Source organism: Pteropus vampyrus, unplaced genomic scaffold, assembly GCF_000151845.1.
Source record: "Pteropus vampyrus isolate Shadow unplaced genomic scaffold, Pvam_2.0 Scaffold19, whole genome shotgun sequence".
Classification (NCBI taxonomy): domain Eukaryota; kingdom Metazoa; phylum Chordata; class Mammalia; order Chiroptera; family Pteropodidae; genus Pteropus; species Pteropus vampyrus.
Genome location: NW_011888800.1, coordinates 9,747,436 through 9,759,747, shown reverse-complemented (window position 1 = coordinate 9,759,747; position 12,312 = coordinate 9,747,436). Strand labels below are relative to the sequence as shown.

Genomic DNA, 12,312 nt, shown 5'->3' with positions numbered 1-12,312 from the left:
TTGACCATCCGCCACCCAGAAACGACCTCTTCCGGGAGGACACCCCTCCCCAGAGAGCTAACGTCTAGGAATAGACCCCGAAATGATAAGGAGACAAAGTGCTACTTACATGAGAGGTTTAACTCCCCCACCGCGAAATCCCCCGTGCCCTTCCGGGACAGGCCTCCACACGTCTCCTGTTTGTTTGAGTTGCCTCTCCCACGACTGCCCCTGCCTGGTTCTCATCTCCCACCTAAGCCTTCCTTGGGCTCAGATCCCTTCTGGCCTGGCAGCTCCAGCACTCGCCTCCTCTTCCCTGTCTCTTCACCCTCAGAACATCGCTCTGTATGAGTGGCTGCCCAGCTTCCTGCAGAAAACACCTCCAGAATATACAGGTGACAGCTTTAGGGGGACACCTTGGCTGAGGGTGTGTGTGTGATCAGGATCCATAGGAGTGCATGTTATGGGACGATGTAGAGGTAAGGAACTTATTTCTCTTAATACTCTGGTGGAACAGGGTACCGCCCTTTCTTGGACCCCAGCATCTCTCCAGAGTTCCTGGCGGCTTCTGAACAGTTTTTCTCCACTATGGTGCCCCCTGGCGTCTACATGAGGTGAGAGAAGTGCTGGCACATCGCTGGCAGAACTGCCCAATCAGTGGCCCTGGGGTCCTGGAGCCTTTTATATACCTCCGCAGTGTCATGGGCCAAGGGAAGCAGAATTTGGAGTCCTGAAACAGGACCCTAGAGTAGGAGGTTCAGTCTAACAGGTAAATCTCTCCAGCTTCTCCTTATGGCTGAACTTCAGTTGCTGAGAGCAGGATTTGTCCAGCAGCTGGGTCGCTCTCTTCCCTCCTTCCCCCAACTGTGTGGACAAGAGCAACCTCTACTTTCAATCCACACTCATTGCTAGATCCTTATTCTGTTCAAAGAAGTTCAGTGGCCATCCCTCGGTCCTGGCCAACCCCATCTGAGTCCCTCAACTCCATCTCAGCTTCTTTTCTGAATTCCCTTACCACATCCTTGATTCCCTATTTCAGAAATGCCAGCTGCCATTTCCAGAAAATCTTCAACAAGGGTTTTGGCACCTCCCCAGCTCTCAGAGTTTGCAACAGCTACTGGATTCGGGAGGTCAGCCTGGGTTCAGGGTCAGAGGAAGATGGGTCAAAGTCAGTCTCATCACACAGGCTGGGAAAAGCAATGATTCCAGTTCTTGGGTATGATTACTCCAGGGTGGTGTAAGATGATCAGAAAATTATTTGGGAACAACAGCTCAAGAGAGTCTAGGACTGGCTAAGGGCTCTTTTCCTTGAGGTTCTGCAGTGGTCCAGGATGAGAAGGACTGGGCTTTTGGGGAGGGACCTGAAAGCCTACCTGATGAAGTGTGTTGTTTACTTCCAGAACCCCAATCTGAACAGTATTCAGGCAGTGAATCAGCTGCTGCTGGGAATGGCCTCCCAGATTTCAGAGCTGGAGGACAGAATAGTGGTCGAAGATCTAAGGGGTGAGCTCTGAAGCCAGAGGCGATGGGGGCCAGGAGGCTGGGCAGCCTCAGAATTCTTCTGAGTTAATCAACAGGCAGAACTAGGGTACCTGCAACGCAGAAACACAGACATGCACACTGCAAATAGCCATTAGAAGAAAATAAGCTTTGAATTCGTTTTCCCTCAACTTACAGTTTAGTGTTAGTTTTATTTTAAATCACCTAATTCTGAGTATGTGGGGGAAGGGTGGCACCATAATCTCTTTGATACTTAGGTCTCTAAAGGTTTTTATCCAGCCCTGTCTTGAGGTTAAGGAGGTAAAGGCCAGGGAATTTTCTGCTTGGTGATTAGAACAGTTTTGAGTCTTAGGGAAAGATTCTTGCCAGAAAAATTGCCCCTCATCACACATGGTGACACTGATCCCATACCAAGGCAAGGCTGATGTGAACACAGGTCACATGCAGTGAATGCTGTGTGTATTTGTTGGGGACGGGGGTGTAGTGGCAACAGCCCACCTCAAGGCAGTTGGGCAAAGAAGGGTTGAGGCGACCTATGTGTAGGGCAACCAAGCCTATAGCCTGGTCCTCGTTCCTCTTTAGATTACTGGCCTGGCCCTGGCAAGTTCTCCCGCACAGACTACGTGGCCAGCAGCATCCAACGTGGCCGAGATATGGGGCTACCCAGTTATAGCCAAGCCCTGCTTGCCTTGGGGTTAGAGACCCCGAAGAACTGGAGTTATCTCAACCCCAACGTGGACCCCCAGGTCAGGAATAGTAATGATAATAGTAGTAGCTAAATCTTTCCTGTGGCCATACTGTTCCAAGTCTTTTACATATGTAACTCATTTAATCTTTGTTAAGAATGTTAATGTTATAGAGTAGATACTATCATTATCCCTATTTTACCAATAACCTTTTTTGGTAAGTCAGTCATAGAGGCAGGATTTAAATTCAGCTACATGATTCCAGAGTATGTTCCTCACCACTACATTTTATTATTTCTGCTGGGTGGCCCCTGGGTTTGGTACCATTATCCTATTCCTCCAGGGTTCCTCCCCATGAGTTGGGTGACCCTGAAGCTGTTAACCATTGGAGCTAGGCAGTCTGGTAGAGATGGTCACATGATATGGCCCTTAGGCTTCTGACAGTGGTCTCACCATGGTCAGGGATACACTGGTCCTCCCACCAGATTACTACCAGCTGAGGGGGCTGCCTAGGAAGAGGAGACTTTCTCAGGCCTGAGTAGCAAGCCAAGAAGCTGATGGGGTCCTGCATTTGAGAGGCGGGGCCACAGTAGCTGCCCTTCCCAACACACACGCGCACGCACATGTGCACACGCTCTTCACCTCCTATCATGCCCCAGGTGCTGGAGGCCGTTGCTGCCCTGTACAACCAGGACCTATCCCGGTTAGAGCTGCTCCCTGGGGGGCTCTTGGAGAGCCACGGGGACCCTGGACTTCTCTTCAGTGCCATTGTTCTCGACCAGTTTGTGCGGCTACGGGATGGTGACCGTTATTGGTTTGAGAACACCAGGAATGGGTACAGTCTGCCTGGGCCCCACCTCAAATTCCATCTCTGCCAGGGCCCAGACCCTCTGCTTATAAATAGTCCCCATACGCCCTTAATTTCCAGCTGGTCCACTCCCTTCCCAGCCCCTCTGGGTGTCTTTCCTCATCTAGGTCTGTGGGTTTGAGATTGCGGGAGGCCTGCATTCCCTTCCCATCTCAACAATTTCTGGCTTCCTCCAACTTAGGCTGTTCTCCAAGGAGGAAATTGCAGAAATCAGAAACACCACTCTACGGGATGTGCTGGTGGCTGTCACCAGTGTGGACCCCAGTGCCTTGCAGCCCAATGTCTTTATCTGGAGTGAAGGTGGGTGGCCTGGGAAAACACAAACGATGGCAGTCTGAGAAAAGACCAAGATTGGGGGATCACCTGGAGCTGCCCAGGGAGCTAGGTACCAGGGAACCCCTTCTGTGTCTGGCTGGGAGATCTACATTAGGTCATCTCCTCCAGCAGGAACTGGACTGGTTTGCGGGCTGCATCCTGTGGTCAAGCTATTGTGGGTCCTGAGAAATGGGATATGGATGGGGACTTTTTGAGGGAAACATATTCCAGGGAGGGGAGCTTGGGAGGGAGGAGGGTACCTGGTTCTTTACAGGAGAGAGAGAAGGAGAGAGAGAAGGCCAAGGAGTGGGATCCTCAGGCTTCGAGGTTTTCTGTGCCCTTTTCCTCAGGTTCACCGTGCCCTCAGCCCCGACAGCTCACAACTGAAGGCTTGCCACCCTGTGTTCCCGTGACCATGTATGACTACTTTGAAGGCAGTGGTCCTGGTTTTGGTATCACCATTGTGGCTCTCTGCTGCCTTCCACTAGGTGAGACCTTTACCCCCTCACCCATCTCTTTCCTCCGAGCTGCCCCCTCCCCGTAGACTGCCCCTGCCCCCGCACTCCCATTACCTGCTGGCCTGCAGGGCTAGCTCCTTGGTACAGTTGAAGCCAGGCTCAGGGGGCCTTAAAAGAGGGGGCAGCAGCCAAAGCCTCAGTGAAGCTACAGGCGATGGGCTCCCCTCCCTACTGACTCCTCTGATCCCCTTCAGTGAGTCTGCTTATCTCTGGGGTGGTGGCCCATCTCCGGGGCCGAGAACGCAAGAAGTTACAAAAGAAAGGCAAAGAGAGTGTGAAGAAGGAAGCAGCCAAAGATGGAGTACCAGGTGAGATGGGACAGAGAGGTTGGGAGGAGGGGGCAGATGGAGGAAAGAACCAGGTTGCAGATGAAGAAAGAAAGCCAGGCTTTAGGGTGCCTGCTCAGACTGGTAGAGTAAAATCGGCCTGAAGGCAGGGGCTGCGGGACCTCTGCTGAACTGCTCTGCTCTATCGTCCCCTCCCCAGCAATGGAGTGGACGGGCCCTAGGGAGAGGAGCTACCCCATCACCATCCAGCTGCTCCCAGACAGACATCTGCAGGTTCTGGACAGGCGTCTCTCTGTGCTGCGCACCATCCAGCTGCGGCCCTCACAGCAAGTCAATCTCATTCTGTCCAGCAACCGTGGACGCCGTACCCTGCTGCTCAAGATCCCCAAGGAGTATGACCTGGTACAGCCCATTTTGCCTCCCCTCTCACAGCGAGTCTTCTCAGGTCACCCTCTTCTCAGCTACAGAGCTCACCTGTGAAGGCTGATGCTGAGAGGCACTCCTTTCAGAGGTCCCCAGACTCAACCTGACCCTCCCTCTGACCCCCTTGGGCCACACACCTGGTCCCAGCCTAGACAGCTGGGGCAACTTTTCTCTCCCCTTCCCCCAACCCAAGGTCCTTTGAGGGGAGGCTGAACTAGAAGCTCGAGCTCTGAGCATTGGCTCAGCCTTCCTCCCACCCAGGTGCTGCTGTTTAACTCTGAGGAGGAGCGAGACACCTTCGTACAGCACCTGCAGGATTTCTGTGTGCACTGGGCTCTGGGCCTCAGTGTGGCTGAGATGGTTGAGAATGTGCTGTTCAGGAAGGCTGTGACCAAGCAGCAGCGGGGCCGCATCCTGGAGGTCTTCTTCAGACACCTTTTTTCCCAGGTGCCACAGCTATGCATTTTGGAGATGGGACCAGCCCAGGGGTTGGAGGAAACCCGGACCCGACAGCACTGTTCATGGGGTGTGCTAAGTTTCTGCTCTGTGGGCTGGAGACAGACAGCCTTTGCTGAATTATGGCTTTGCCACTAGCTGCATGACCTTAGGCAGGTCATGTCATCTCTGCTCTGTATTTCGGTTTCCTCATCTATGAAGCAGTGATTAAAATAGGATCCATCCCTTTGGGTTTTTGTGAGGATTTAGTGTAACAGTCTACATTAGTGGTTCTCAAAGTGTGGCCCATGGATCAGCAGCAGTAGCTTCCCACCCCCTAACACCTGACCTAGTGAATCAGGAACTTTGGGGTTGGGGCCCACAAGCCCACCAGGGGATTCTGATATACTCTAAAGTTTGAAAAGCACTGTTCCGTGTGCAGTGTTTAGCTTACATGCTTGGTACAGTGGGTCCTTGAATTGTTTTGTTACAATATTGATGAGATACATTAGGAACTTAATTCTTGTTTATATCAATGAACCTATAGTAGAATTGGTTTCATTCACATAAAGTCGCAGAACTTATTAACGATGTTAAGTAAGGACTTAACTGGATATTGTAGATGTTTAACAAATGGTAGTTACATATATATGTGACTTTTTAAATCTTTGCTCAATGAGCAGAGACCAAGTCAGGCACATGGCAACCTTGTCTGAATTGGCTAGAGAACATATCCTTAGCCTCTTCCTGCCTGTTCGCCCATGTCTACTACATCTGCTGTCCCCAGTACAGGCTCTCTCACTTTGCTTTTCCAAACTGTGCCCCTCCCTGCTCCTATCCCCTGCCCCTATAGACCCAGTACCATTACTAGTATATAAAGTTCCTGAATCTTGGGTCCAGGGAGAAAATGGCCTGAATGCTAGAGATTCAGGTCACCCCTTCTACAGCAGAGTAGAGGCTCAAGTCAGAAGTATATCTGAGGACCAGGAGTAGCCACCAGGACTCACCCTTTCTGAGCTGGACTTTGGAGAGATATGAGCAGTCACTGAACCACTCCCAGGCCTCACCTCCTTCTCTGTCTTCCCCTGCTGCTGCCCGGGTGCAGGTGCTGGACATCAACCAGGCAGATGCAGGGACCCTGCCCGTGGACTCATCGCAGAAGGTGCAGGAGGCCCTGATGTGCGAGCTCAGCAGGAATGAGTTTGCCGAGTCCCTGGGCCTCAAGCCCCAGGACATGTTTGTGGAGTCCATGTTCTCTCTGGCCGACAAAGATGGCAATGGCTACCTGTCCTTCCGGGAGTTCCTGGACATCCTGGTGGTCTTCATGAAAGGTTGGGGGATGGTGGGTCATCCCAGGAGCCAGGGGTCTTTCAGGAGAGAGCTGACCTTCATCACCCTTCCTTCTTCTAGGCTCCCCAGAGGACAAGTCCCGCCTGATGTTCACCATGTATGATCTTGATGCGAATGGCTTCCTCTCCAAGGATGAGTTCTTCACCATGATGCGGTATGGGCAGGGCCTTCTAGTCCTGAGATTTCTTGGTGTTTTAAACAGGAGAACAAGTCAGATCAGAGGAGGACAGGAGAGAAAGCGATGTGGCTATCCGCACTGAGAGCAGGCCCTCAGTGCCTCCTAGACTCAGAGCAGCCAGCTACGAAAGTTTACCTGGCCCGGCCGGCCCTTGCCTCCAGGAGGGTCTATATCTGTACCGTCAATACTAGCCAGAAATTCTTCCTCTCTATTTAAAAGAAGACAAAACAGAAACAATCAACACCAATATGACCACTAACCCCTTTTGGATGCTTTAGGCTCTTTGTAAAGTCTTCTGTGCTTTACACAGTAAAATAATGGATGGATGGAGGATGGATGACCTTGGTCACTCTTCCAGTATTAATCATCATGACAGAGAAAGTTCTTCTATTTTCCAACCCTTCTCTCTTCCTGCTTCTTAAGCCATTTCAGGTTGTGATATGCTGATAAAGGTCTTTTTTGAGCTCATAGACTTCTCATTCCTAAAGACAATGCTCCAGTAATACAGTCCCCTTCAGCTCCATAAGGATACAGTTCATATCTCTCTTTGTTCCCTGCAGAATCTACCTCCTCCGAGCTCTGACTGGCACATAGCAGGCATTCAATATATAGTTAACTGAATAAGATTAAATAAATGAGCAAATGAATGATTAGAATTCATATATCAGCCCAGATTCCTTTAACTTTTTCATTCCTTTAAACCTTTCCATTGACTTCTGCATTCCCCTTAACTGCCACATCCCTCTTACAGTCCAGATGCCACAACAGGACATGGGCTTCTAGAAGGGCTAGGGTGAAACTGACTGTAGTCTGTACCTTGCTGGGTGTGCCATGGCAGGCCTGGGCCTGGGCAGGGCCTAGGGAATCTAGCAGAGGATCCCTGCCATCAAAGGTTGAGCTCCCACCTTCTCATCCTATACTCAGTGTGGATCTTGCTCAGTTTCAGTGGGATGACATATTTTTTTTACTGTGATGGCAGTTCTTGCTGTGCCATGTGGAAGAAGGTGTTTTTCTTCTGGACTCACACAAACTTGCATGGCTTGTTTGTTTTGTCCCCAAGCACAGGCTAAGAAAAAAGTATGGCCACTACAGCTGCCACCTTGGATGCTGTCAGATTGGGTGTGGAGACAGTGCTGTCCATCCCCTGGGGTGTTGGCACAAGGAAGCAGTAGCCATTGCAGCTACAACCCCTTCTCCCAGCTATCTGTGCCCCCGCTGGACTGTGAAAGGGGGAGCCCAGTGATGGTGTGGAGGCATCAACATAAGACAGTGCACAGAGAGCCTGTCATGCAAGAAGGCTTTGGCACACCTGGACAGGTCCCTACACTAAGTGGACATTCATCCCAGCTGTCGATGCTCCTGTGTTTGAGGGTTGCTATCTCTAATTGGTCAAGGTCACTTTCAGTTTTGTTCTCCTTTTGAGACTGTGGCTACCCCACCCAGCTTAGTGTCAGGTGCAAGCTAGATTAACACCTCAGTGCTATTTCTCGGGTCACTGGTAACCACATTAGATCATCTGGGTCCTGCCCCACCCTGCACCTGCCTGGGCTTGACCTCAACAGGCTGCCCTGTCTCTGGTCCTCCCCCAGGTCCTTCATCGAGATCTCCAACAACTGCCTGTCCAAGGCCCAGCTGGCTGAGGTGGTGGAGTCCATGTTCCGGGAGTCGGGCTTCCAGGACAAGGAGGAGCTGACATGGGAGGACTTCCACTTCATGCTACGGGACCATGACAGTGAGCTCCGCTCCACGCAGCTCTGTGTCAGAGGTGGAGGTGGAGGTATGTAAGTATGAAAGGAATAGTCAGAGCCAAGGAAGGGCATGTCCTTAAAATAAGATTTCCTGGTGGATAGGACCCAGGTCTTATTTCTTTCTTAGCCTTTGGTGCATAGCACATAGCCAGGCATGTGTAATCAAGAGCATCAGATAAAGCTGTGTGCAATTTGTGCACTGCACAAAAATGCCGCCTGAGGGATCAAGAGCAGGCTGAAATACAGCCTACATGCTGCTCATCAAGCCATGTGCATTGGTTTTGGGTATGTCTGGCCAGAGGAAAAGGCACTATTTTTTGTTTTTTGGTTTTCTTTTTTTTTTACACAAAGGATTTGCAGGACCAGGCATCTACCTGGAGGGGGTCCCTTTTTCTAATTGCAGAGTTGCCACATTGTCTAGCAGTGGCTGCCCTGTGTGCACTGAGTACTCGGTGTGGGGAGTGAGGGGAACAAAGCTGGAGCAAGAGATGGGGACATGACCAAGTCACTGGCAAGTGCTGTGGCAGCCTTTCCGGAGGGACGGTGGGGCATGGTGGTGGTGGAGGGACAATCTCCTACCCCACCCTACCCCACCGCCCTTATGGGGAAGCCTGTCCAGCCTCTCATTTTTCTCTCCAGGTGTTGGAGACATCTTTAAACCAAATGTCAGCTGTCGAGTTTCATTTATCACTCAGACTCCTGGGGGACGGTGAGCAGGAATGGGGCATTGGGAGGTCCCTTTGGCCAGCTCCTCTGCAGAGAAATAAAGGAAGTAGGGCTGGCCGAATCCACCCCTGGGGTCAGACATTTGCCCTCTGAAAGTAGCTCTTAATGTATGGTCAGTCCTATAGCCCAAATTCCAGCTGCCTCCCACACCCTGTGCTGCTCAGAAGCCTGGCTCTCTCAGAAGCCTGCCACTCCAGGTCAGGACCACCCTACAAAACAGATGACCAGATCATATTTATTCATTTTGATTTGCCTCCTGCCTGCTCCTCTCTGACCAGTTTTATGGGCAGGTTCTATGGGCAGGGAGGGATCCCAGAATCCACTCTTACCCAACTCTATGCCACTTCCAAGCTCTGACCTGGTAGTTCTTCTCCTGGCTACAAAGACAAGTTGAGAACTTGCCCCATTTCCCTTTTCTTAGCTCCTGCTCCCAGGGAATGGGGCTCCCTGCCTCAGAAACCCCAGAGCTGGGAGGCCCTGGGCTGAAGAAGAGGTTTGGCAAAAAGTGAGTGTTTCCCAGACCCCAGGGTCCAAAGAGTCATGGGGAGAGGTCTCAGGTTCTCTAGGCCCTGCCCACAACATCTTAACACACAAGGGACCATTTAAAGTCTCATTCCATTTGTTCCTGACCTGATTGACGGGCTGTAGAGTTGAATGATCAACACCCTAATCTTTAGGCAAGGGGCCCAGCACTCAGATATAACACCAAGATGGCAGGAAAGGGGCCCCTGGCTCCTACGTGCTTTGGGCACAGCAGTGAAACCTGTGCAAGGGACAGGAAGAGGGGAGGACAGAAAAAATAGGAGAAAGAGGAGGTGAAGTAGTGGGGAGACAGAAGAAGGGGTGAATGGGAAAAATAAAGATGAGAGGTAAATGTTTGGGGGATTGGGAGTCCACCCCCCAAATGCCTTTTCCTTCCTCTGTCGTGGCCCATCCTGACCCCCACCAGGTCACCAGGTCTCCTTCATGGGGTGGCATTTAGGGGAGGCCAGAGTACCTTGACCTTGTGGCCCCCCTGCCTCCCACTGCAGGGCAGTGGTGCTCGCTCCCAGGTTGTACACGGAGGCACTGCAAGAGAAGATGCAGAGGAGCCTCCTGGCCCAGAAGCTGCAGCAGTACAAGCGCTTCGTGGAGAACTACCTGCGGCACATCGTGTGTGTCGCAGTCTTCTCGGCCATCTGTGCTGGCCTGTTTGCAGAGCGTGCCTACTGTATGAGTTCCAGGTTTGGGGCAGTGGGGAGGGACATGTGGAGAGCCCTCTGGTTGCTGTTCCTGTTCTTCAGTGTCCCACTCTGTCTCCAGACTACGCCTTTGCCTCACCATCCTCGGGGATTGCAGAGACCACCTTTGTGGGCATCATCCTGTCGCGAGGCACGGCCGCCAGCATCTCCTTCATGTTCTCCTACATCCTGCTCACTATGTGCCGCAACCTCATCACCTTCCTGCGAGAGACCTTCCTCAACCGCTACGTGCCCTTCGATGCCGCAGTGGACTTCCATCGCTGGATCGCCATGGCTGCTGTTGTCCTGGCCAGTACGTGGCTACTGGGCATCCTCCCCATTGCTGCAGCCGCCTGGGTCCACCTGGGTCTAGCTGTGGGGGAAACAGTGAGGCGACTGGAGCTACTTATACTTCCATCTCTTCCCACCATGACTCCTCTATCCCTTGGGGTTGGATGAAGAGTTGGCCATGGGTGCCATCTCTAACAGCCTGTCTCCTTCAGTTCTGCACAGTGCTGGCCATGTGGTCAATGTCTACATCTTCTCAATCAGCCCCCTCAGCCTGCTGGCCTGCATCTTCCCCAACGTCTTTGTGAATGATGGGTAAGTTCTGGGGAGGGTCCCCTAGGGATACCTAGGCAGTCCTAAGAGTATAATAGAAAACAAATAGATGGCCCTAGACACTGAGTGATGGTAAGAAGGCTTGCTCAAGGAAGCTGAGAGGTGACTTTCATGCCCTCAGTAAGGAAACTGGCCATGACTGGCCAGAAAAGGAGTTTAGGAGATGAAGTTGGAGACTTTTTCCCACGTGTGCCTTACTCACAGCTTGCCATCTGAGCCATTCACTGCACAAACATTTATGGAACACGTTTTATGTGTCCATCCAGAAGCCAAAGAGTAGGGCTGCCAAGATACACGCAATCACTCAGCAGATATTTACTGGGCATTTACTATGTGCCTGGTATTGTCTGAGCTTAGGGACAGGCCAGTGAGTAAAACACACACTCCTGCCCTCATAGAGCATACAGAACATGAACCAAGCAAGCAAAGGTCAACCAAGAAGGAGATTTCAGAAGAGCTGAGAGCAGAGGGTGTAACTGTGGGAGGCTGGGTGTCATGTTTCTTGGAAGGATCCTTGACTTTCTGGGTGGAGTTCCAATTCAGCCATCAGGGCTGGCAGGATCAGAATCACATTGTGACAGTGGTGGAGCCCCTCCTGCCCCAGCCAGAGGCTCCAGGTGCCTTTGCCCCACAGGTCCCAGCTTCCCCAGAAGTTCTACTGGTGGTTCTTCCAGACAGTCCCAGGTAGGGAGTAGGGCTGTGTGTGGGGTTTGGGGATTCTGTCTGAGGACTTATGCTTTTGTCTTCATCTTCCCATGAACAGGCACTTGTCTAGTCATAGTGGTTATAGGTTTCCTTTCTACCCTCCAGGGCAAGCCCCAGCTGCAGGCTGTCTAGTAGCAACCTGTCCTGGGGAGCAGGGAGGGATGAGGGAAGTCAGGGAAGGAGGGCAGAGTGGGGTAGGGGGGCAGTGCTCTGTTGTATTCTCAGCCCAGGCTGAGGTCCTGAGACTCTGACCCTGTCTCCCATAACCCCAGGTATGACAGGGGTGCTTCTGCTCTTGGTCCTGGCCATCATGTACGTCTTCGCCTCCCACCACTTCCGCCGCCGCAGCTTCCGGGGCTTCTGGCTGACCCACCACCTCTACATCCTGCTTTACATCCTGGTGAGGGACTCCTCCAGGCAGGGCAAAGCTATGGGGCATGGATAAGCACTCATGATGGGTGGAAGGAACACACTGAATTGAACCCAAGATCTCAGACTGAGACCCTGAGATCTGACACCTCAGTCCCTGAAGCCGATGCCAGCCCAGGGCCCAGGCAGGAAGCTTCTGGGTAAGGGGCATGCAGGAAGGGGACCTGGCTGGACCTAAGCCGTACTAACTGGCCATGTATGTCTCTAGCTCATCATCCATGGCAGCTTTGCCCTGATCCAGCTGCCCCGTTTCCACATCTTCTTCCTGGTCCCTGCACTAATCTATGGTGGAGACAAGCTGGTGAGCCTGAGCCGGAAGAAGGT

The 12,312-nt window shown here is 52.0% G+C and overlaps 1 protein-coding gene across 1 annotated transcript in view; it reads left to right on the top strand.

Moving 5' to 3' along the window:
- Positions 1-12,312, top strand: part of DUOX2 (dual oxidase 2) — an 18,322-nt gene that overhangs the window by 2,526 nt on the left and 3,484 nt on the right. The window contains exons 5-25 of the mRNA XM_011355171.1: positions 314-374; positions 497-593; positions 1,019-1,109; positions 1,380-1,482; positions 2,062-2,225; positions 2,825-3,000; positions 3,215-3,333; positions 3,699-3,836; positions 4,061-4,174; positions 4,353-4,555; positions 4,838-5,023; positions 6,117-6,342; positions 6,422-6,515; positions 8,129-8,320; positions 8,907-8,996; positions 9,435-9,518; positions 10,045-10,223; positions 10,316-10,546; positions 10,737-10,836; positions 11,489-11,538; positions 11,832-11,959. Of these exons, the coding sequence (XP_011353473.1) occupies positions 314-374; positions 497-593; positions 1,019-1,109; positions 1,380-1,482; positions 2,062-2,225; positions 2,825-3,000; positions 3,215-3,333; positions 3,699-3,836; positions 4,061-4,174; positions 4,353-4,555; positions 4,838-5,023; positions 6,117-6,342; positions 6,422-6,515; positions 8,129-8,320; positions 8,907-8,996; positions 9,435-9,518; positions 10,045-10,223; positions 10,316-10,546; positions 10,737-10,836; positions 11,489-11,538; positions 11,832-11,959 (2,826 nt within the window). The remainder of the gene's footprint in view (positions 1-313; positions 375-496; positions 594-1,018; positions 1,110-1,379; positions 1,483-2,061; positions 2,226-2,824; positions 3,001-3,214; positions 3,334-3,698; positions 3,837-4,060; positions 4,175-4,352; positions 4,556-4,837; positions 5,024-6,116; positions 6,343-6,421; positions 6,516-8,128; positions 8,321-8,906; positions 8,997-9,434; positions 9,519-10,044; positions 10,224-10,315; positions 10,547-10,736; positions 10,837-11,488; positions 11,539-11,831; positions 11,960-12,312) is intronic.